This window comes from Taudactylus pleione, unplaced genomic scaffold (genome assembly GCF_031769625.1).
Source record: "Taudactylus pleione unplaced genomic scaffold, aTauple2 ptg000199l, whole genome shotgun sequence".
In the NCBI taxonomy this organism is placed as follows: Eukaryota; Metazoa; Chordata; class Amphibia; order Anura; family Myobatrachidae; genus Taudactylus; species Taudactylus pleione.
In genome coordinates this window covers 10,108,334-10,131,403 of record NW_028284601.1, presented here as the reverse complement: position 1 = coordinate 10,131,403, position 23,070 = coordinate 10,108,334, and the positions used below count along the sequence as shown (strand labels likewise).

Below are 23,070 nucleotides of genomic sequence, written 5' to 3'. Positions count from 1 at the left end.
ACCAATGAGACGTGTTTATACATGCCCAAGATCGTCAGTTTGAAACACGAGGGGTATATTAATTATTTAAGTTTTTTATACAGGTAAAAAGTGACGTTGACATAAGTAGCCAGAGTCTATCTGACATTATTTTATTTTTACAAAATTAGCAAAACTAAACTATAAGGAGCCTCTGAAAATGGTACAATAGCCATTAGTGGGGGCATTAATGAAGAATAGCTATAGAAGTGTAACAGGCAAGGCCGGATTAAGGCTTGTGGAGGCCCTGGGGCAAGTAAGATGTGGGGGTCCCCACCAAGCCACACGGAGCCTACCCTCCTTCCCCCGCCACATACAGCCTACCCCCACCCTCCCTGATTACGTACCCTCTGGCTCTGTGTTGTGAATGCAGCAGCACAGTCACCGCTGCTGCGTAGAGCACAGAGCTGCTTCTGAGGCCCAACATCAGTGATCAGCGTTGCGGATAGGATGTGTCACATGATGCTGATGAGGGGACTCGGGAGCCACTCTGCGCTCTATGTGGCAGCGCTGACTTTGCTGTTGCATTCAGAACACAGATCAGCGGCAGCTCAGCCCTATTGAGTCTTAATAGTCGCTAGTTGCTATTTAGCGCTGTAAGTCGCTTAAGAAAGAATAGCTTTCCAGTCCAATCGTGTGGTTCCAAAGCACAAAAAGTTATTAACAGTATGTAAAGAATAAGTAACACGATGAAAGATTTAACAATTAGAGTAAAAAACAATGAAAAATAGTACAAGCCGATACATACGCATGCGCACTGGTCCTTGTATAGTCATCAATCTAGAAGCCTGCGGTCGCAAAAGAAGATCAGTGTACACTGGGGTCGGGGCACGGCTTATATTCCTTACACATTTCAATGTTAACAAAGGGACAAATTGACAGGTTCTCAATGGCTCTTGCTTCTGGTCATTGGTCAGTACATACGGTGTCATCAGGGGTATGGCTCAGTCCTCAAACGGTCACATTGCGTAGTTTCCCGCTGAACAACTGGTTAAATCCAGCTACAACACTGCATATAAGTAATAATCTATGCAATAACTCCCTATCATTCATAACTAGTGGACGCAAGATGCGACTTCTTTGCCGATAGGAACGGATGTCTGTAAATAAACGGGTTTATGGGTCTAGTTACTAAGCAGTGTTATGAGACCCAGTGAAAAGTGATAAGTCTGTGATAAGGTGCCAGCAAATCAGCTCCCAACTGCCATCTCACAGGCTGTGTTTGAAAAATGACAGTTTGGAGCTGATTGGCTGGAACCTTATCACAGACTTATCACTTTTCACTCTTTCTCATAACACTGCTTAGTAACTAGACCCCTAAGTATGATACCAAACATGACATGTAAACTATATTCCAAACCTTAGATCTCATTTAAGTACATATTCATACACACATCATAATTATTAGTTAATAATACCTTTAAGAACTTTGGTTATCAACTATAGTGTGTGGGAACCATTTTGTACATATACATTCGCATATGTGCAGCCAGGGCCGGATTTACCATTATCCAACATAGGCACCCGCCTAGGGCCCGTCTGGTGTCAAGGGGCCCGTTGCCGGGGCCCCCTACCCTTCGAAATCCGGCCCTGGAGCAAACCTTTGTTTGAAGTTGAACTGCTGCTGCTGGCACACAAAGCAGCATCAGCATCACGGTCCCGGGCCCTGCCCCTAGCCAGCCCCTTCTAACCAATCCCCAAGCAGTCTACACTGCTGTAGCCAGCCTCCTCCCCACCCCCCACCCGTGGCATAGCGAGCAGCCTTCCGCCCCCCACTCTGTAGTATAGGAAGCAGCCTTCCCCCTCCGCACTGCCGCCTTCCCCCCCCCCACCCCGCAACATAGCGAGCAGCCATCCCCCCGACCCTCGCAGTATAGCAAGCGGCCTTCCGCCCCCCTCCACAGTTTAGGAAGCAGCTTTCCCCCCTCCGCACTGCAGCCTTCCACCGCCCCCCTCCCCCCGCAGTATAGCAAGCAGCCTTCTCCTCCGGAGTATGGAATGCAGCCTTCCGCCGCTCCTCCCTGCAGTGAAGCAGGCAACCTCCGCCGACATCAATCACCTAGCTGGGTAAGTTTAACTGACATTTTTTTGTATGGTGTAAAATAGCCCAGCTCTCTGTACATGTGTGTGTGTGTGTGTGTATGTATACACACTGCATGTGTATATGTATACTGTATATATTGTATGTGTGCATGTATATACATATATATATATATATATTCTCTGAGTCTACCTCTGTTCTTTCCCCTTTTCCTTCTCCCTTTGTTTGTCCCCCTTATACTCCTGTCTGCCTGTTTGTCCCCCTTTCCTCCCGTCTACATTTGTTTGACACCCATTTCTCCCGTCTACCTCTGTTTGACCCCATTTCTCCCGTCTACCTCTGATTGACCCCCATTTCTCCCGTCTACCTCTGTTTGACCCCCATTTTTCCCGTCTACCTGTTTGACCCCATTTTTCCCGTCTACCTGTTTGACCCCATTTTTCCCGTCTACCTGTTTGACCCCCATTTCTCCTGTCTTCCTCTGTTTGACCCCATTTCTCCCATCTACCTCTGTTTAACCCCATTTCTCCCGTCTACCTCTGTTTGACCCCCATTTCTCCCGTCTACCTCTGTTTGACCCCATTTCTCCCGTCTACCTCTGTTTGACCCCCAATTCCTCCCGTCTACCTCTGTTTGACCCCCAATTCCTCCCGTCTACCTCTGTTTGACCGCCATTTCTCCCGTCTACCTCTGTTTGACCCCCATTTCTCCTGTCTACCTCTGTTTGACCCCCATTTCTCCCGTCTACCTCTGTTTGACCCCCATTTCTCCCGTCTACCTCTGTTTGACCCCCATTTCTCCCGTCTACCTCTGTTTGACCCCATTTCTCCCGTCTACCTCTGTTTGACCCCCATTCCTTCCGTCTACCTCTTGTTTGTCCCCCAATTCCTCCCGTCTACCTCTGTTTGCCCCCCCATCTGTGTCATATTTGATATTTTCGCCTTGCTCTCATGTGTATTTGATTACAGAAATAATTGCATATATTACATACAGTAGTGTCACTGGAGCAAGTTAAACACATATATATATATGATATGTGTATATAATTTGATGTGTGTATCTTGCTCCAGCGACACCTACTGTAATATATGCACAGAACTGTTTGAGGGTGGGGGGCCCCAAACCGTTAAATTGCCTAGGGCCCCATGAGGTCTAAATCCGGCTCTGTGTGCAGCTGTGCATTGAAATAGGAAAGGTTTGTATGTATGTATGTGAATACGCATATGAGCGTCTATGTGTACGTATGTGGATACACATACGAGCATCTGTGTATGCATATATGTTTATGTGTGTGCGTTATGATCATCAGTGTATGTGTGTGGTGGATTCGCATTTGTGCGCATCGGAAAGCGCTGACGCAAAGTAGCGTCCAATTTACATACATTATATATACAGTATATATATGTATATATAAATATATATATTTCTTGTATTTTATTTATTTATTTATGCTCGTGTGTATTAAACACACACACACACACACACACACACACACACACACACATATATATATATATATATATATATATATATATAGCAAACATATATATATATATATATATATATATATATATTAGGGGTGAGCGGGTTCGGATTTCTGAAATCCGAACCCCCCCGAGCCCCCCGATCCGAGGCCGATCCGAGTCAGGCTCGACTTTTCCCGCCTGACTCGGATCTGAAATCGAGGCAAAACGTCATCATCCAGCCTTCCGGGTCTCGCGGGTTTTGGATCCTATATAAGGTACCCGCGTCGGCGCCATTTTCTCACTCGGCTGTGGACAGTGAAGAGGGAGGGTGGGAGTTAGGGCTGGCTGGGCTGTGTAGTGTAGTGTTGTGCTGTGCTGCGCTGTGCTGCTGTTGTCCATAGGGGCTGTGTCCACTCCTTCAAAGTCCATAGGGGCTGGCTGGCCTGTGTTCTGCAGTCAGTTGTCCATAGGGGCTGTGTCCACTCCAAAGTCCTGTGCAGTGTCCCAGTCCTAAAGGGGTGCTGTAGTGTTGTCCAGGGGGTGCTCTGTCCATCTGTGTTTGTGAATTGTGTGCACTGTGGCCAAGCGTGCGCCTGTGTCCCATAAATAAAGGGCCGGCTGGATTGACCGCTAAAGGGTACTGTAACCCCCAAAGGGCACTCCAAACAAAATAAAAAAAATTCTGTTTTTGTGAATTGTGTGCACTGTGGCTGCACGTGCATCAACAAAGGAGCATCGCCAATCGTGCGCCTGTGTCCCATAAGTAAAAGGCCGGCTGGCTTGTCCGTTAAAGGGTGCTGTAACCCCCCAAAGGGCACTCCAAACAAAATAAAAAAATATATAGTTTTTTGTGTTTGTGAATTGTGTGCGCACAAAGAAAGATCCAGATCCAAAACCAAAACACAAAACACGAAAAGTGGCCGGTGCACACCCCTAATATATATATAATACACACATGCACAGTATACACAAACAGAAACATACATACACACTAGGGGTGTGCACCGGCCACTTTTCGTGTTTTGGTTTTGGATCTGGATCTTTCTTCGTGTTTTGGATCTGGATTGGTTTTGCCAATACCACCCTTCCGTGTTTTGGGTTCTGGGTTTTGTGTTTTGGATCTGTATTTTTTTGAAAAAAAACATAAAAACAGCTTAAATCACAGAATTTGTGTTTTTTTCTGCTCCTATGCAATTATCAACCTCAATAACCTTCATTTCCACTCATTTCCAGTCTATTCTGAACACCTCACACCTCACAATATTGTTTTTATGGCCAAAAGATTGCACCGAGGTAGCTGGATGACTATGCTAAGCGACACGAGTGGGCGGCACAAACATGTGGCCCATCTAGGAGTGACACTGCAGTGGCAGACAGGATGGCAGTTTGAAAAACTAGGCCCCAAACAGTACATACTGCAAAGAAAAAAAAGAGGTGCAAGATGGAATTGTCCTTTATATGTTGTATAAATAGGACATGCACACTTTAACAAACCAATCATTTCAGCGCCAGGGTCTGCCACATGACTGTGGCTGAAATGATTGGTTCGTTTGGGCCCCCACAAAACAAGCTGGCAATTAATGTGTCCCTGCACAAACTGGCTCTACGGAGGCAAGATGTCATCCTCATCCTCCTCATTCACCGATTCCTTGGATAAAACAGGAAAAAGGGATTTAGGTGTCCCTGGACTGCTTTCGGTCTTAGCCAAAGTTTCTGAACATGACAGTAACTTTATATGAACGCGCTGCAGGTGCCGTATAAGGGAGGATGTTCCTAGGTGGTTAACGTCCCTACCCCTACTTATTCCACCTTTACATATGTTACATATGGCAAGACAGTTGTTGTCCGGATTTGGATAGAAATATTGCCAGACCAAAGAGGTGGAATGTTTGGTCTTCTGCCCAGGCATGACCGTGATGGGCTTTTTCATCCCACGGACAACAACTGTCTCCCCCGGAGCCTGATTTAAACAAACCACACCACTATCAGAATCCTCCTCGCCAACTTCCTCCTCAGTGCCAGCTACACCAGTATCCTCATCCTGTTGTACTTCAACAGTGACATCTTCAATTTGCATATCAGCAAGTGGACTGTGGGTGCTCCTTTCAGCACTTGCAGGGGGTGTGCAAATGGTGGAAAGAGCCACCTCTTCCCGTCCAGTGCTGGGAAGGTCAGGCATCGCAACCGCCACCACACTTGGACTCTCCTTGGGGATTTGTGATATCTTCTTAGAACGCACACTTCTTCGCTGTGCTTTTGCCAGCTTAACTCGTTTGATTTTTTTAGCGGGAAGAGGGCTTCCATCGTCATGTGAAGCTGAACCACTAGTCATGAACATAGGGAAAGACCTTAGCCGTTCCTTGCCACTCCGTGTCGTAAATGGCATATTGGCAAGTTTACGTTTCTCTTCAGATGATTTAAATGTTTTTTTAAAGGTCATTTTCCTGAACTTTGTCATTTGAGATTGTATGTGCCCTCTACTATGACATCGGGCATCGGCCTTGGCAGACGACGTTGATGGCATGTTATCGTCTATGTCATTACTAGTGGCAGCAGCTTCAGCACTAGGAGGAAGTGTTTCTTGATCTTTCCCTATTTTATTTTTATCGGAGAATGTTTGGTCCTCCATTTATGTTATATTGATATATACGTGCGTCTAAGGCGCACACAAACACAGAAAATAATTTTTTATTTTTGTTGGAGACTAGTGCACTTTGTGGGTTACACGTCCCTTTAAGAAATGAGCAAGCCGGCCCTTTACTTATGGGACACAGGCGCACGCTTGGCGCTGCTCCTTTGTTGATGCACGTGCAGCCACAGTGCACACAATTCACAAACACAGAAAAAAAATTTTTATTTTGTTTGGAGTGTACTTTGGGGGTTACAGCACCCTTTAATGGTCAAGCCAGCCGGCCCTTTACTTATGACACAGGCGCACGCTTGGTACTACTTTGTTGATGCACGTGCGGCTACTGCACACACAATTCACAAACAAAAAAATATTTTTTTTTATTTTGTTTGGAGTGCCCTTTGGGGGTTACAGCACCCTTTAACGGACAAGCCAGCCGGTCTTTTACTTATGGGACACAGGCGCACGCTTGGCGCTGCTCCTTCGTTGATGCACATGCAGCCACAGTGCACACAATTCACAAACACAGAAAATTTTTTTTATTTTGTTTGGAGTGTCCTTTGGAGGTTACAGCACCCTTTAGCGGTCAATCCAGCCTGCCCTTTATTTATGGGACACAGGCGCACGCTGGGCACTACTTTGTTGATGCACGTGTGGCTACTGCACACACAATTCACAAACACAAAAAAATATATTTTTTTATTTTGTTTGGAGTGCCCTTTGGGGGTTACAGCACCCTTTAACGGACAAGCCAGCCGGCCTTTTACTTATGGGACACAGGCGCACGCTTGGCACTACTTTGTTGATGCACGTGCGGCTACTGCGCACACAATTCACAAACACAGAAAAAGTTATTTTTTTTTAGCACTTGGGGGGAGCACCCCTGATGGACAGAGCACCCCCTGGACAACACTACAGCACCCCTTTAGGACTGGGACACTGCACAGGACTTTGGAGTGGAGACTGCCCCTATGGACAACTGATGCACAACACAGTCCAGCCAGCCCCTATGGAGTTTGAAGTAGTGGACACAGCCCCTATGGACAACAGCAGCACAGCGCAGCACAGCACAGCACTACACTGCACTACACTACAACACTACACTACACAGCCCAGCCAGCCCTGACTCCCACCCTCCCTCTTCACTGTCCACAGCCAAGTGAGAAAATGGCGCCGACGCGGGTACCTTATATAGGATCCAAAACCTGCGAGACCCGGAAGGCACGTTTTGCCTCGATTTCAGATCCGAGTCAGGCGGGAAAAGTCGAGCCTGACTCGGATCGGCCTCAGATCGGGGGGGCTCAGGGGGGTTCGGATTTCAGAAATCCGAACCCGCTCACCCCTAATACACACTAACACATATGTTCACACATATACAGTATACACACACGTATACAGTATACACACACATAAACACATACATATACAGTATACACACACATAAACACATAAATTTACACTAACACATATACACACACATAAACACATATATACACACACATATACAGTATACACACAAACACATACATACACACTAACATACACACAGCAGTATACACACATGTTAACATATACACACACAGCAGTATACACACACATTAACACATACATACACACACAACAGTATACACACATTAACACATACATACACATATATACACAATAAAACAGTACATATATACACTTACTTTTAACGCAGCTGCTGGTCACATCCTTAGGCTCCGCCCCCTCGTGCCGTAATGCGGTGATTTGCGTGTCATTTGGGGGCGGGGCTTGCCGTATTGGCTCCGCCCCCTCCTAACATGTTAGCAGGGGGAACTGGTCCATCAAGGGGGGTTTCTAAACCCCTCTTGAGTGCTCTAAAGGTGGGGGCCCCCCTGTGTGTGGGGGCCCCGGGACGACCGCCCCTGTCACCCCCCCCTTAATCCGGCCCTGGTCACAGGCATGTCGCTGAACTGGTTGCAAAGTCAACGGGTGATTTAGCTTAGGAAGGAATTGCAGAGCTGCACACAGGCCTATACTGTAGTGTGTTGTGCACCAAGGCAGCTTTTCAATTCCATCCTTGCTTATATGCAAATGCAGCAGGAGGTGTATGACGCCCACTGCTGCAGTTTTGATCCCAGTACTGCGTCCGAGGTCGCAGGCTGGTATCACCATCACCAAGCCTGAGTAAGCTGAGGCTTTCTCAGCTGGCTGGCTTGCGAATCCAGGAAACTGCGTTCGTCAAGCCCCTTGCCTTGCCACTACTGGAAATCGGGGGCGGACATGCCCCCATTTCTGGGAACGGCAGCCCTCCCTGCCCCCACACCTCCCCTTAAATGCCTCTGCCTGTCAATCAGGTAGAGGAATAGAAGTGGCTGTGTATGATTACACAGGACCCGTTCTGCACATTCGCAGAATGGGTTCTGCGCACACGCAGATTTCTGGTAATCAGGATTCTGCATTCAGCATTCCATATATGTACAATGCTGAATCAGCCCCTCAGATCAGTGGCGTAACTACTGCCCCTGCAGCCCCCGCAGTGGCTTGGAGGTGCTGGGTAGCTTGGTGGCGACGGGGGCAGTAGTAGTAACTACGGAGGGTGCAGGGGGTGCGGTCGCACCCCCTGCACCCTCCATCTGCCGTGCACCCGCTGAGTGTGTTACCAGCGGGCGCCCGGCTCCTATTCAAACCCCCGGCGGCAGCCAGAGGACGGAGCTCCCTCCATCTTCCGGGTCCCGCAGGGCACTATGGGAGTGATGTAATGATGTCACTCCCATAGTGCGGAGGAGCGGATGCCGGGGACGGAGCTCAGGAGTGATCTCCGTCTTCCGGGTCCCGCAGAGCACTATGGGTGTGACGTAATGATGTCACTCCCATAGTGCCGAGGAGCGGACGCCGGGGTATGGACGGCAGCAGCACTGGAAGGTAAGGGTTTGTATTTTTTTCTTTTGTGTGTGTGTGTGTTTGTGTGCGTGCGAAGGGGGGGAGCAACTACAGGCGGCTAACTACAGGCGGCTAACTACAGGCGGCTAACTACAGGGGGCTAATTTTAGGGGGCTAACTACAGGTGGCTAACTACAGACGGCTAACTACTAGAAGGGGCACTACTGGGGGCTAACTACTAGAAGGGGCACTACAGAGGTCCCTGCAAAATGGGCACTACTACAGGGGGCACTACTTTAATGGGCACTACTACAGGGGACCCTTCATAATGGGCACTACTACAGGGGGCATTGCATAAGGGGCACTACTACAGGGGGCATTGCATAAGGGGCACTACTACAGGGGGCATTGCATAATGGGTACTACTACAGGGGACATTGCATAATGGGCACTACTACAGGGGACTTTGCAAAAGGGGCACTACTACAGGGGGCATTGCATAAGGGGCACTAGTATAGGGGTCATTGCATTTTGGGGCACAACTACAGGGGGCACTGTATAAGGGGCACTAATTTGATACACAGTTTACAGGTTATAAACTATGTTCCCAATAATCTGGTTCTACACGGACATAAAAACTGTGCAACCTGTCTTGAGCTGAGGTGACGGACAGGCAGGAGCAGAAAGGAGGGTTGGTGAAGTAGATCTGTCAGGGTGGGATGTAATGGGCATTACTGTTTGGCATAATGTGTATTTGGCATTACTGTGTGCACAATGTGCTATTAGGGGCATTACTGTGTGGCATAATGTGTAAGGGGCATTACTGTGTGGCATAATGTGTTGTATGTGGCATTACAGTGTGGCATAATGTGAAATGGGGCATTACAGCATGGCATAAATTTGTTATAAGCGCTTTACTGTATGTCATTATGTGTTATATGTGGCATTATTGTGTGGGATGTGTAAGGGGCATTGCTGTGTGGCATAATGTGTTGTAAGGGGCACTCCGGTGTGGCATAATGTGTTGCAAGGGGCATTCCGGTGTGGCACACTGTGTTATAAGTGGCATTACTTAGTGTGTCATAATGTGTAAGGCACATTGCTGTATCATTTAACCACACACCTTAAACGTAGTCTTTGGGTGTGTTTGATCTTTGGGTGGGGGGGGCGCCTGAAACTTTTTTGGCATGGGGGAGCAAAATTTATAGTTACGCCACTGCCTCAGATCCTTAATCGCTTACTTTGGAGGAATGTTTTGAAGGATGGGGCTGGTGCACGTATTTGGTCTACAGATGCTAAAGGTGGGCATCCTAGTCCTTGCAGGTGCAACTATGGCAAAAGAAGCTAAAGTAGTTGCTGGAGCATGTGACTCAGTATCAGCCCTGGGCAACACCACCTTTTCTACACTGTAACTTGTACAAGTGTTTTCATATGTCCCCCAATGTGTATTCTGACTGCTCAATCCCACTCCTTATATTGTCTCTCACTATAGAGAATCTGTACACTATGCAGAACCCTCACTCACTGCTCTCTGTCCATGAAATTTAACATAAGGACGTTTTGCTACTTGCCTGCTGCATCTTAATCAGAAAACAGTCAATAAAGTGCCGGGGAGAGTAGACATCCAGGGTCTTCATATAATTTTTCACCCTTTCTCGGACAAATGTTTTAGTATCTGTGAAACAGCGCAAACCTTGCAGATGAGGCCCAGGAACTTTGACCAGCAACCCATGGAAGTAGTAAAAAATCTACAAAATCAAGCCAATATAGGAGATTAGGGCTCCATTTATGAAAGTGTTTATCAACAGTCTCACTACAATATTTACCCTATTTAAGCTGCAAGGACAGGCTTAGTGAAATACACCTGTCCTGACAAAGAATTACAGTCCCATGCGATGGCTTCCATAAGTCATTTCTTAAATGTGAAACACGTCAACATACTGTATCTTTCTATACAAGTGCACCCACCTGTGCAGCTGCAGAATGTAAATAAAAATAAAAGTAACTATAATAAAATTATATATTTTTTTTAAATAAATATAAAAAAAATTTTTAAATGAATATAAAATATATATTAAATAAAAGAAGATAATTATTGCACAATAGACTGATCTGTGTGTAGATCTGTACAGTGATCTGAGAAAAATGCTCTTAAATTGCAAAATTGCTCAGCTCCCATTGCAATCTATGGGGTTGTACATAAATGCAAAGCAAAACAAAAAGGTGCTGTATTTATGGTGGTAAATATGAGAAAGAATAATTGTTGACTTCTCCAGTTATGAAACTAGAGAAAACCAGTTCATAAATAGACCCATAGATCTATGAAAAGGGCATGATTCTGATTTGGGAGCAAAAAAAAAAAACAAGTAACTTTGCACTTGGACAAATCTTGTTGCACCGCAAGGGGCACAAATATATTTTTGTTTTTCCTGCAGGGTAAATTCTGGCTGCTGTTTTAGATGCCTACTTGGACAAGAGGACCTGTCCATGTATTGTAGGTGAGTATGTGTGAGTGTGTATGTGTGTAATAAACTTATACTTTCACAGTGTGTGACACTTTACACTATCAACCTGGCACCCACCGGCCAGGGGTGCCGGCGATAGCCCTGGGCTATCAGCAGAGGCCTGGGGTGCCCTGGAGAGGGAGACCCCTTTATTGGGGGATCGCACCACCCCACAGATCCCCAGTCTGGGCTAAATAGCGGTCAGGAATAATGCATTGGCCGGTGGACCCAGTAACGGGTTCCCTTGGCTGTGGCATTACACCCCTGCTAGAAAAAGTCTGGTGCTGGTTATGGTAAATGCAAATGCCGGGGACCCCTTCTAATTTTGTCCCCTGTATTTCAAAAATCATGACCAGCTCACTGAGCCCAGTGCTGGTTGTGCTAAATACAGGGGAGCCCTACATCTTTTGTCCCCCCCGTATTTACACAACCAGGACTGGCTCTGAAAAGTCTGAGGCTAATTTTTTTTTTTTTTTTGTAGCTTTTTAAACACTGTTACATGCACAGAGCTCACTGATCTGTGCATGCATCTGTGTCAATCATACCTGCTCCTGCTAACATTAAATGCCTGAAGCAGGTCTATTATTTTGGGTGTTTGTAGTTCGATTTTAAGTTCGATTTGTTATTACTTTTTTTAAATCAAATCTTAATAAATGTGGGATTTATATGTTGGTCTAATTAAATATACCGATGTTTTTCCAATATTCAATTTTGAGTGGGATTCGGCTTTATGTTCGATTTGACATTCTGATTTACCTTTAGTAAATAACCAAATGCAAATTGAATGAAAATCGAATGTCAATTCACACTAAAATCAAAATCCAACATTAGTTAATATACACCTTAATGCTCTAAGTAATCAATCTACCATCGCTGCTAATTGATGTCGGAGAAATACACTCTAAAGGATATATTTAAGTGCAGGTTTTTAGAAGTGGAGATGTTGCCCATAGCAACCAATCAGATACTAGCTATTATCTTCTAGAAGGTGTTTGATAACTATTAAGTAGAATCTGATTGGTTGCTATGGGCAACAGCTACACTTCTAAAAATCCTGCACTTTAGTAAATATACACCTAAGAGAAAAAAAAATCTCTATTTCCTGTCAATTTCGCACAACTAAAACGCCAGAGTGTTTTGATATCAGGTCTACGGAATTAAAATTACTGTAAATCGCAGTCTTGCACTTTTATCACATATAGACCACCTAGGGTTATATGTTCTGATGGCTGGAGGGACAGTGAAAAACAGGTATACTCTCTCAATTTAATGGATCTCCAAAGATGCTACTAGCCCATTTAAAGACTGGGGGGGAATATATCAAACCTGTTAAAGGGCTCTATTTATTAACATTATTTTTACTAAAATAAAGTGAAAAAGGGTGTTTTCACCCCTATTCACATTATTTTAGTATCACCTACAGTTACTACAGGGCAATTGGAGTAGAATTCGTAAAATTCTACTCCAACCCGCTAAGTATCACTTATTTTTAATAAGCAGATCGCATTTCCCATAATTGTAATGGGAAATGTGATCCGACCAGAGTTACTAAAAATAAATTGAAAACAAATACCGGGGAAAGCCCCGTGATAATAACACCATCTGGAGGTGGTGTTATCCAAGGTCTCCCCCAGTTACCGGACTCCTGCCCTGCTCTAATGGGGAGAGCAAAGCCGGGAGTCAGCCCCAGTAATCAGCTGTGTGGTCTAAACAGACCACACACTGATTCACTATAAAAATAAGGGGAAAAAAAATCACTTACCTGACTCCAGGGACCGGTGTTCGGGGCTCTGGGTGATGTCCTCCCTCCGGTCAGCTGGTCTCCCATGCTACACTGCGGCCCGGTCATCAGGTGATCGGGTCCCAGTGCAGTATGGAATATCACCTGACCGGAGGACATGGAAGACATCACCGGAGCCCGGATCATGCAGGTAAGTGTAATTAAGGGAGAAGGGGGGTCCGCGATTGTGGGGCTTAGCACCGGGGGGGGTAGCAGAATAGGTCGGTCGGCGCATGCGCGGGGCACTGGTCACGGTTATTTTTTGCAAAAATACCATGACTAGTGCGCGGAGGGGATTCGCAGGGACAGAGCTTCTCGCAAGCTCTGTCCCTGCAAAGGATTTGTAGTAAATTCCTGTGATATTGCCTGAATTCGCAATGCGAATTCAGTCGGTAATATCACACTACAATCTGCATTACCAATGCAGATTGCAGTAAATAGAGCCCAATGAGTGGAGAACTAGACAAATAGAGAAGTTGCCCATAGCAAGCATTAAGTCAGCTACTAGCTAGTATTTATCATATACATTCTATAACATGATAGCTAAAAGCTCATTGGTTGCCACATACAACCTTTACATTGTGCACATCCTCACTCTTTAGAAGGTTTAAAATTGTCACTTCTCCGTATAACATTGTTTCTTGTCTTAGGGTTCCACATGAGAAGGGTTTCTTGATCATAAGTCAAATGATGTAATATTAGGCAGATGACCTGCCCTCAGTGATCTTACATTTCCAGAAACCAAATTATATCTACATTTCTCATTTGGGAATAGACAAAATTAGAGATGTGCGTTGACCCCTATTTTTTGGTTTTGGTTTTGGATCTGGATTAATCTTTGTATTTTGGTTTTGGTTTTGTAAACCAACCTCAAGTGTTTTGGTTTTGGATTCAGATAAAAATCGATGAAAATCTATTAAAAGTTGATAAAAACAGCTAAAATGTCTAAGTCTAAAATAAGAGTTTGGTTTTTAAATCCGAGATTTCCAAACCAGCTACAGATGCGATCCGGGACACAAAAGTGTTTTAGAAATCAGACCCGCACATCTCTAGTAAAAATATTGTAAATGAATGAAAAATACCCTGAAAAGTGCTACCCTAGGTATATACCTAGTGTACTTATATAGTTATGGGATACATTAACTATTGGGTAGAGTTTTCTGATGATTTTGATACTCACCAAACCCCATGAAGAGCTCATGAAGCGCAAGATCCCACTGATATTACTTAGCAGAGTCAAGAACCGTTCATCCTTGTACGCATAACGCTCCCCAAATACAATGGAGCAGATAATGTTGGATACAGCACAGCCAAAGAGAAACGTGGGGTCAAACGGCTTTCCTATTAACAGACACAACACAGTTTGTTTATATGAGTGACACCAAGTACAGATGTGTCCTCCTTTGCAGCGTATGCAGCAAATCGCACAACGCAAGGCACGAGGTTTGTGCTCGTTTGCAGATATGAGCACAGCGTTCGCACCTGCACCGCCATAAGGATGCATGGTGTTATCGCAGTGCATGCCATAGCATAGTGTATGTTGCTGTGGGTAATCGCATGGCGCGATGCGTGCGCACATTTGTGGCACGATCGGCAAAGATGTAGCAGGACACATCTGTGATAGAAAGTTGACATAGTGACACAGACAGAAGGGAGCTGTAAGATATGGAACCTCCCAGGGATCCTATGAGACATCCATACTGATGGAAGTTATGAGGCATGAAGTCTGTCCCTCCTTCTACAGGGTGACCCAGACACAAGGGAACAATATGAAGCATGAAGTCCTCCTTCTACAGGATGACAAAGATGGAAGAGAGCTATAGTATGAGATATGGAGCCTGTCCCTCTCACTGCAGGGTGACACAGACAGCAGGGAGCTAGGAGACATGGGACACGTCCCTCCTACTGCCGGGTAACAAAGACAGAAGGGAGCTATGACACATGGGACATGTCCCTCCTACTGCCGGTTAACACAAACAGAAGGGAGCTATGAGACATGGGACCTGTCCCTCCTACTTCCGGGTAACACAGACAGAAGGGAGCTATGAGACATGGGACCTGTCCCTCCTACTGCCCAGTAACACAAACAGAAGGGAGCTATGAGACATGGGACCTGTCCCTCCTTCTGCCGGGTAACACAGACAGAAGGGAGCTATGAGACATGAGGCCTGTCCCTCCTACTGCCGGGTAACACAGACAGAAGGGAGCTATGAGACATGAGGCCTGTCCCTCCTACTGCCGGGTAACACAGACAGAAGGGAGCTATGAGACATGGGGTTTGAGGTATCTACAGAATAATTCACAAAGTCTTCACCTTCAGTTTTGCCAAATTCCTCTACAAGACACTTTGCCTCCTCCTGGATTCTCTCATCTATGCTTCTCTTCCCCATTCCAAAATTCCTTAGAGTGGTAAGTGCAAAACGACGCATTTGTTTCCAGCATTCCCCATTGCTGCCAGTGATACCTGGGGGGAGGAAATTCTTCATCAAGTTACTGTAAGCCTCCCAGATGTGACTATTCAATATAAAATCAAATTCTACAAATTTATACTCTATACTGATTTTATAAAGTAGGCATGTAAATAATGCACTTATAATTACAGTGGTTATATTATATATATATATATATATATATATATATATATATATATATATGACATCATAACTCACCAAATCCTTTCACCACATAGTCATGCACTGGCATTGTCCCTCTTACACTGAATATGTCTTTCTTGTCTATCAGGGTCTCCTTCACCACATCATATCCGCAAAGCACAACCATGGGCTTAGATCCAATATATACAGTGAACACTGGTCCATATATCTCCTGAAACTGCACAGATAATCAGGAGTGAGTGAGTACTTCATGTTTTATATATGAAACTTGCTTGGTTTTCATCCTTGTGATTTGTAATAACCCTGAAGTCTGCCTGATAACAGTACTTTAAAAGACTCCTAAGTAAAATCTAAAACACTTTTACAGGTATAGCTAAGGATTGTAGAAAATGTGGTCAGTTAAAGCTGTTTTTGCTACACCCAGCAGCTCATGGTTTTTGGACGGGCACAACCCTTTAGATTAGGTGGATGATCCCATCATAACTAAATTAGAGATGAGCGGTTCAGATTCCTTGGAATGTGAACACACCAGAACATTGGGATCCGAGCTGCGGAAAGATCTGAGCCGCCGCTTGGATCTACTCTGATTCCCAATGTTAGAGGCAAAATGTCATCCCTGCGGCATCGGATTCTCGCGGGTTTTGGATTCTATATAAGGCAACATAGACAGGACTCATGCCATTTTCTTGTTAAGCACGTTGCTGTATGGTGTGCTTAACTCTGCTGTATACGCTGTGATGTTGTGTATAACTATATATAGGGGGCACACATTGCTGTGCTGTTTTCTGCTGTATAGGCTGTGCTGCTTATTTAATGTGTATATAGGGTGGGGCATGCTGCTGTGCTGTACTCTGCTGTATAGGCTGTGTCCAGACTCACAAATAGCTGTGCGGCTTAGTCAATGTGTAGTGTATAGAGGGTGCACACTGATGTATGCTGAGCTGTACTCCGCTGTATAGGCTGTGTCCAATGTCCACACTCACAAGTCACAAGTGGCTGTGCTGCTTAGTCAATGTTTTTAGGGGGTGCACGCTGCTGAATGTTCTGTACTCTGCTGAATTGGCTGTGCAGTGTCCAGACTCCATCAGTAAGTCATATATAAGCTCTGTGACTCCACATTGATTGAATAGAGCTGCGCCTGTGACATAAAAAAAAATAATAATTGTATTGTTTATACTGTTTGGTGCGCTTTGTTTTGCTCACATGCATATATAAACCCTGTGGCTCCAGTCCACGCAGGAATACAGCTGTGCCATAAAGTAAAATGGTATTGTTTGTACTGTTTAGTGCGCTGTGTTTTGCTCATGTGCATATATAAGCCTTGTGGCTCCAGTCCATGCAGGATTACAGCTGCGCCATAAAAAAAAAGAATAATTTTATTGTTTGTACCGTTTTGTGTGCTTTGTTTTGCTCACGTGTATATATAAGCCCTGTGGCTCCAGTCTGCAAAGGAATACATTAAATATATATATTTTTCTATTGTTTGTACTGTTTGGTGCGCTTTGTTTTGCTCACGTGCATATATATACCATGCAGTGATCTGCTACTTAAAAAATGGATAACGTTCCATTTAGAGAAGATGAGTAACCAAATACTGTCACTGCAGCTGCTGCCACCAGTAAAGATGACAACTCTAATCCTTCAATGTCATCTACTAAAGCCGATGCTCAAGGCAGAGAGGTTCTAAGTCAGGGCATCTAAAATAAAATAAAAAACAATATACATTGCTAAAGAAAAAAACACATCTAGGAAAGGGAAAGTGTGGTGCAGAAAAACATAAAATTACCTACATGCCATTCACCACACACAGTGGCAAGGAAAGACTGAGGCCTTGGCCTCTATTTATGAGTGGTGGTTCTGCAAGTATCAGTAAGGCATCTTCCTCTGCCTCTCATAATGATGCAAGAACTTATCACTGAGAGTGTAGAAGAGTTGTAAAAAAATTAAAACCACTAAGGCAGTAGAACAAAGTGTGCGTTCGGAAATAGAAATGTCACAAATCCCTGAGGAGAGTCTAAGTGTGTCCACGAATACAATGTGTGAGCCTGACATTTCTGATACTGTTGTACTTGCAGAGAAGCTGCCTTCCATCAATTCTGCTCCCTCTGCAAATGTGGGGATGAGCAGCACAAATATAGCTGATGACATAGAAATTGAGGATGCCACTGAGGAATTACAAGAGGATGAGGGGGATATTTGTGGAGCTGACACAGGCACTAATCAGGATGTTGAGTATGTTGTTTGTGTAATTCAATCTTTACCGCCAACACCTTAATCCTCAATATCCACAGTAAAGATCGAGGTAGTCCTGCATCCAATTTGTGAAGGGTAAGTGACTCGTTCCCTATCCAGGATTCCTCAGAAGAATCTTTCAGTGCTAGGCCTGCTGCTGCTTCTAGATCTTCATCCCAGAAGGGGACTAAGAAGACCAGTTTCAAATGACAATTGACTGTGAAAAAATCCTGTGCAAGGGGAAGCAAGTATGACAGCTCTCACCCAGTCACAAAATTGAATATTGAAAACAATATTGTAAGATGGTCAGAATTGACTGAAAATGAGTGAAAATTAAGGTTATTGCAGTTAATAATACTCTAGGACCAAAAAATGCTTAAATTATTAGGTTTTTTTGCCAATTTTTGGAAACAAATCCCAAACCAAAACCAGTCACAGCGGTTTGGCAAAACCAAACTGGCCAATGAATTAGAAGCAAATCCTAAATACAAAAATGGCACACATCTCTAAACTAAATTCAGTAATATTTTGCATTTATGTTTAGCTTTCCATATATTTTGTTTCTGAAAGTGGGGAGTCTACTGGCAGATCACCCACCTATACAGTATGTGTCATTAATCAGATTACTGAGAACTGCCACCTGCTACTGAATATTTAAAAAATGTAAATCAGAATAATATAATAATATAATACTATGATGTCATCATATGCTTGGATGCCGACCACGGACGTCTTGTCTGGGCCGGTCTGTGAATAATGAGGGTTGTTCTATTATGTCTATGTATTACTTGATCATAATTGACACGTATATGTCCTGACAACATGCCTCCGACTTGATAAAGTAGCATTGATATATACCAATTTGCTAGAACAATTCGGAGCATTTTGTTAAGCTCTGAGTTGATATAATTAAGTGTGATCTGCATGTCTAATTTGATGTATTATTGTTGCATTGCCGCTTGTTTATGTGGTTACATGTATATGTTATGTTGTTGTCATGGCAACGGGCCGCACCTGTGACGTCACTGGTGGGCGGACCAGGGTTGGACCCGGATGCTGTGGCGTCTTGCACGTGGTGGGGTGTAAGAGTATATGTAAGTACATTTTTTTAATGTCTCATTAAGGGCTCTATTTACTACAACCCGCATTGGTAATGCAGATTGTAGTGTGATAATACCAAGTGAATTCGCATTGCGAATTCAGGCAATATCACAGGGATTTACTACAAATCCCTTGCAGGGACAGAGCTTGCGATAAAGCTCTGTCCCTGCTAATCCCCTTCGGAGCCTTATCACGGTATTTTCACCAAAAATACCGTGATTAAGTACCCGCGCATGCACCGACCGGTCGCCGCTGCAACCCCCCCTCCGGCGCTATGCCCCGCCCACCGGCACTAAGCCCCACCCCCAGCGATCGCGGACCCCCGCGACCCCCCTCTCCCTTACTTACACTTACCTGCATGCTCCAGGCCTCCGGTGATGTTCTCCATTCCTCCGGTCAGGTGATCTCCCATACTGCACTGGGGCCCGATCACCTGATGACCGGGCAGCAGTGCACTGTGGGAGACCAGCTGACCGGAGGGGAGTCATCACCGGAGGCCCGATCACCGGTTCCTGGAGTCAAGTAAGTAAATTTTTTTTCTTTTTCTTTTTACAGTAATCAGCTTGCGGTCTGTTTAGACCACACAGCTGATTACAGGGACCGACTCCCAGCTCTGCTCTCCCCGTTAGAGCAGGCCTGGAGTCCGGTAACCGGGAGAGACCCTGGATAACGCCACCTCCACGTGGCGTTATAATCACAGGGCTTTCCTCGATATTTTTTTCACTTTTATTTTTAGTAACTATGGTCTGATCACATTTCCCATTACAGTTATGGGAAATGCGATCTGCTTTACTAAAAATAAGTGATACTTAGGGCTTGAAGTAGAATTTTACGAATTCTACTCCAATTGCCCTGTAATAACTATAGGTGATACTAAAATAATGTGAAAAGGGTGTGAAAACACCCTTTTTCAAATTATTTTAGTAAAAATAATGTTGATAAATAGAGCCCTAAGTCTTGAAAATCATGCATTAAAGCATTGAAACGTTGACACAAATTCCTGTCCAGACTGCGTTTTTTTCCCTGGAGTGCCGCTGCTATGGTGACTATAGCCCTGATTCAGAGCCGGACGCTCTGACCAGAGCGCTCGCTCTGAATCAGGGCCCACCTCCATAATTATGGAGCGTCCTCCTGGACGCTCGTTTAGCTGTGGGTCACCACCCACAGCCTATACGAGCGTGCAGGATGATGGTATCGCGACCATCGCCAGAGCGAGCAGGGTCTATCAGAGCCAAAATCACTCCCACTGACATCACTAGTGATGTCAGTGGGGCCGGCTTCTGACGGTAGGCGTTCCCTTGGGAACGCCTACATCTGGCAGGCACGCCCCCGGCACGCCCACCAAAGGGGGCGTGCTGTCAATCAACATCAACAGCACTCCCCCTTTGATCAGACACTACGAACGAAGGAAAGTCCTTCGCTCGTCGCGTCTCGCGCATGCGCACGACGGAGCTCCCTCCCTCGTGCGCATGCGCAGTGCACACCATCGACCCACTTGCGAGCGGACAGCCGCTCGCGAGTGGGTCTGAATCAGGCCCTATATCTGTTGGCTTCATAGCCTATTGCTGAGGGCACCCGAACTGTTGTGTTTATTGCATGGGAGTGCCATCCATTACGTATTATGGATAATATTATACTATATAATGGTAGTTATGCAGCTGGGAGTTACTAAAGATTCTATATCATTTTGTTATAATGATCTTGTTATAATGATCTCATACTGGTGTGTGAACACTGGCCCTGATTCAGAGCCAGACGCTCTGACCAGAGCGCTTGTTCTGAATCAGGGCCGTCCTATTTAAATGTGGCCTTTTGGCTTATGCGAGCGTCCATGATGATGGTCGCGATGGTCAAGACTATCGCGACCATCAGGCTTGCGACGAGACCCTGCGGTAGGGTCTCACTGCCGCAAGCCCTGGAGTGATTTTGGCTCTATCAGAGCCAAAATCACTCCCACTGACATCACTAGTGATGTCAGTGGGGCCGGACCCAGATGGTAGGCGTTCCCATGGGAATGCCTCCGTCTGGGCAGCCACGCCCCCGGCACGCCCACCAAAGGGGGCATGCTGTCAGTCCCCATCGACAGCATGCCCCCTTTGGTGCAAGACCCGGAGCGACAGCTTGGCTTGACAGACCCCCTTTTACAAAACGGCGCCGCACCATTCACACTGGAGCCGGGTCAGCACTGACCCGGCTCTCAGACGCAGATGAGCAGCACTTCTCCCCTCCCTCTCCTCTCCATAACCCTCTTACCTCACTCCGCAGCGGTCTGGAGGCAGGGAGGGTTGGTTGGTTGCGCTGCTTCGTTCTGGTCAGGCCGGCCCTGGTTGCAGTTATGTCATCTCCAAGCGCCACTTACGCCTGTCAATCGGGCGGCATGTGGTACGATTTGAGTCATCATGACCTAGATTGCGCCGTTTACGCTGCAGGGTGATACAGGAATGACCTGTGCTCAACCTTGCAAGTTGGATCCCTGGGACCCTGGACCTGGGTGGATCTATTTACACTGACGAACATCCCGGAGATTTTTATGCCAGTGTAGAAGATTTGATACATCTCAGTGGGTTCCTAAACAAATTATATGGCATCATCAAGCTGATAGTTCTGAGTCCACTCAAGTATAACCATGAAGGTGACAAGAGTTCATCTGGGTACAGGAGTTTTTTTTTTATAATTATAATAGTATTGTTTTCAATAAGTGTATGAAACCTATTGGAGAATATGAAGTAACAAGGCTTAAACCATTTTTTTTTTTTAAATTTACACAAATATTTAATAGTATTTTTAAAAAATATTTATTTACTTTATTTATTTTTAAATAGAAATTGTGTGGCATGTACTCATAACACTCATAATAAACATATACATATTCTACAAAAATGTAAAACAAAGTGTCTACATTGTTTCCTTTTTAAATTTATTTTACTGTGCATTTCAAAAATATATTATTATGATTTAAAAATTGTCACTATATTAATGTTTCTTTTATGACCAGTTTAATAATTTACTGCTTTAATATCTATATTTTAAAGGTGATTGTTTCTACAAAATACACTCGGTACTCATATTTATTTTCTTCAAATGCACACAAATAATACTTATGTAGAAACAGGTTACAGGGTTATATTACAGCAAAATATTGAAAACATATTTATTAAGATACATTCTCCTGAAAATGTGTATTATAGGGACCAAACTATTAATTGCTACTTTTATATTTTTTTGCCATTGCACACAGTGACTATTAATCTTTAAATCCAACACCAACCAGAAATGCAGTGTTTAATTTTAATAGTTGATCCATAGATACAAAACAATGAAATATAAATGTTGGAATAAAATTACTCTACAATTGCCCATGCTTTGTACATGCTTATATTCAATTTCCCAAAGCATCATTCTTACTTTTTGAAGTGAGATCAGGAATTTTCCAGCTGTCATTTGGTGAATGTTTCCTATAAGTGGGACAGGTTTAGGGCCATGTGGCAGAAGAGATTGCACCTTGGTGGACTTTTTCAGCCAAGCTGTGCAGACCAGACCAAGCAGGACAAGAATAATAACAACAGTAGGCAGCAACATATTCTCTCTCAGTCTGAGGATCTGTGACCTGTAATTCTGCTGTACACAAGGATTTCCCTTTTATGTACCTTGTAAGTCACCTGCCTCAGTTCATCCCAAATATGTGACCTGTAGGTTATGTTACCCACTGTCATCACACAGGAAGGTGTATTTCCACTGACTTATTTACCAAAGACTGTCCTGATATTGATATAGTCAAACTGAGTGTTGATTATACAGCTAGGATTAAAATGTCCTTGT

General features: G+C 44.7%; 1 protein-coding gene across 1 annotated transcript in view; it reads right to left on the bottom strand.

Annotated features, from left to right (window-relative positions):
• LOC148518778 (cytochrome P450 2C5-like) overlaps window positions 1-22,830 on the bottom strand; it is a 66,345-nt gene extending 43,515 nt beyond the window's left edge. The window contains exons 1-5 of the mRNA XM_088477110.1: window positions 22,657-22,830; window positions 15,973-16,135; window positions 15,618-15,767; window positions 14,484-14,644; window positions 10,591-10,767 (exon numbers count right to left, since the gene is read on the bottom strand). Of these exons, the coding sequence (XP_088333236.1) occupies window positions 10,591-10,767; window positions 14,484-14,644; window positions 15,618-15,767; window positions 15,973-16,135; window positions 22,657-22,830 (825 nt within the window). The remainder of the gene's footprint in view (window positions 1-10,590; window positions 10,768-14,483; window positions 14,645-15,617; window positions 15,768-15,972; window positions 16,136-22,656) is intronic.
• Between the last annotated feature and the right edge of the window lie 240 nt (window positions 22,831-23,070).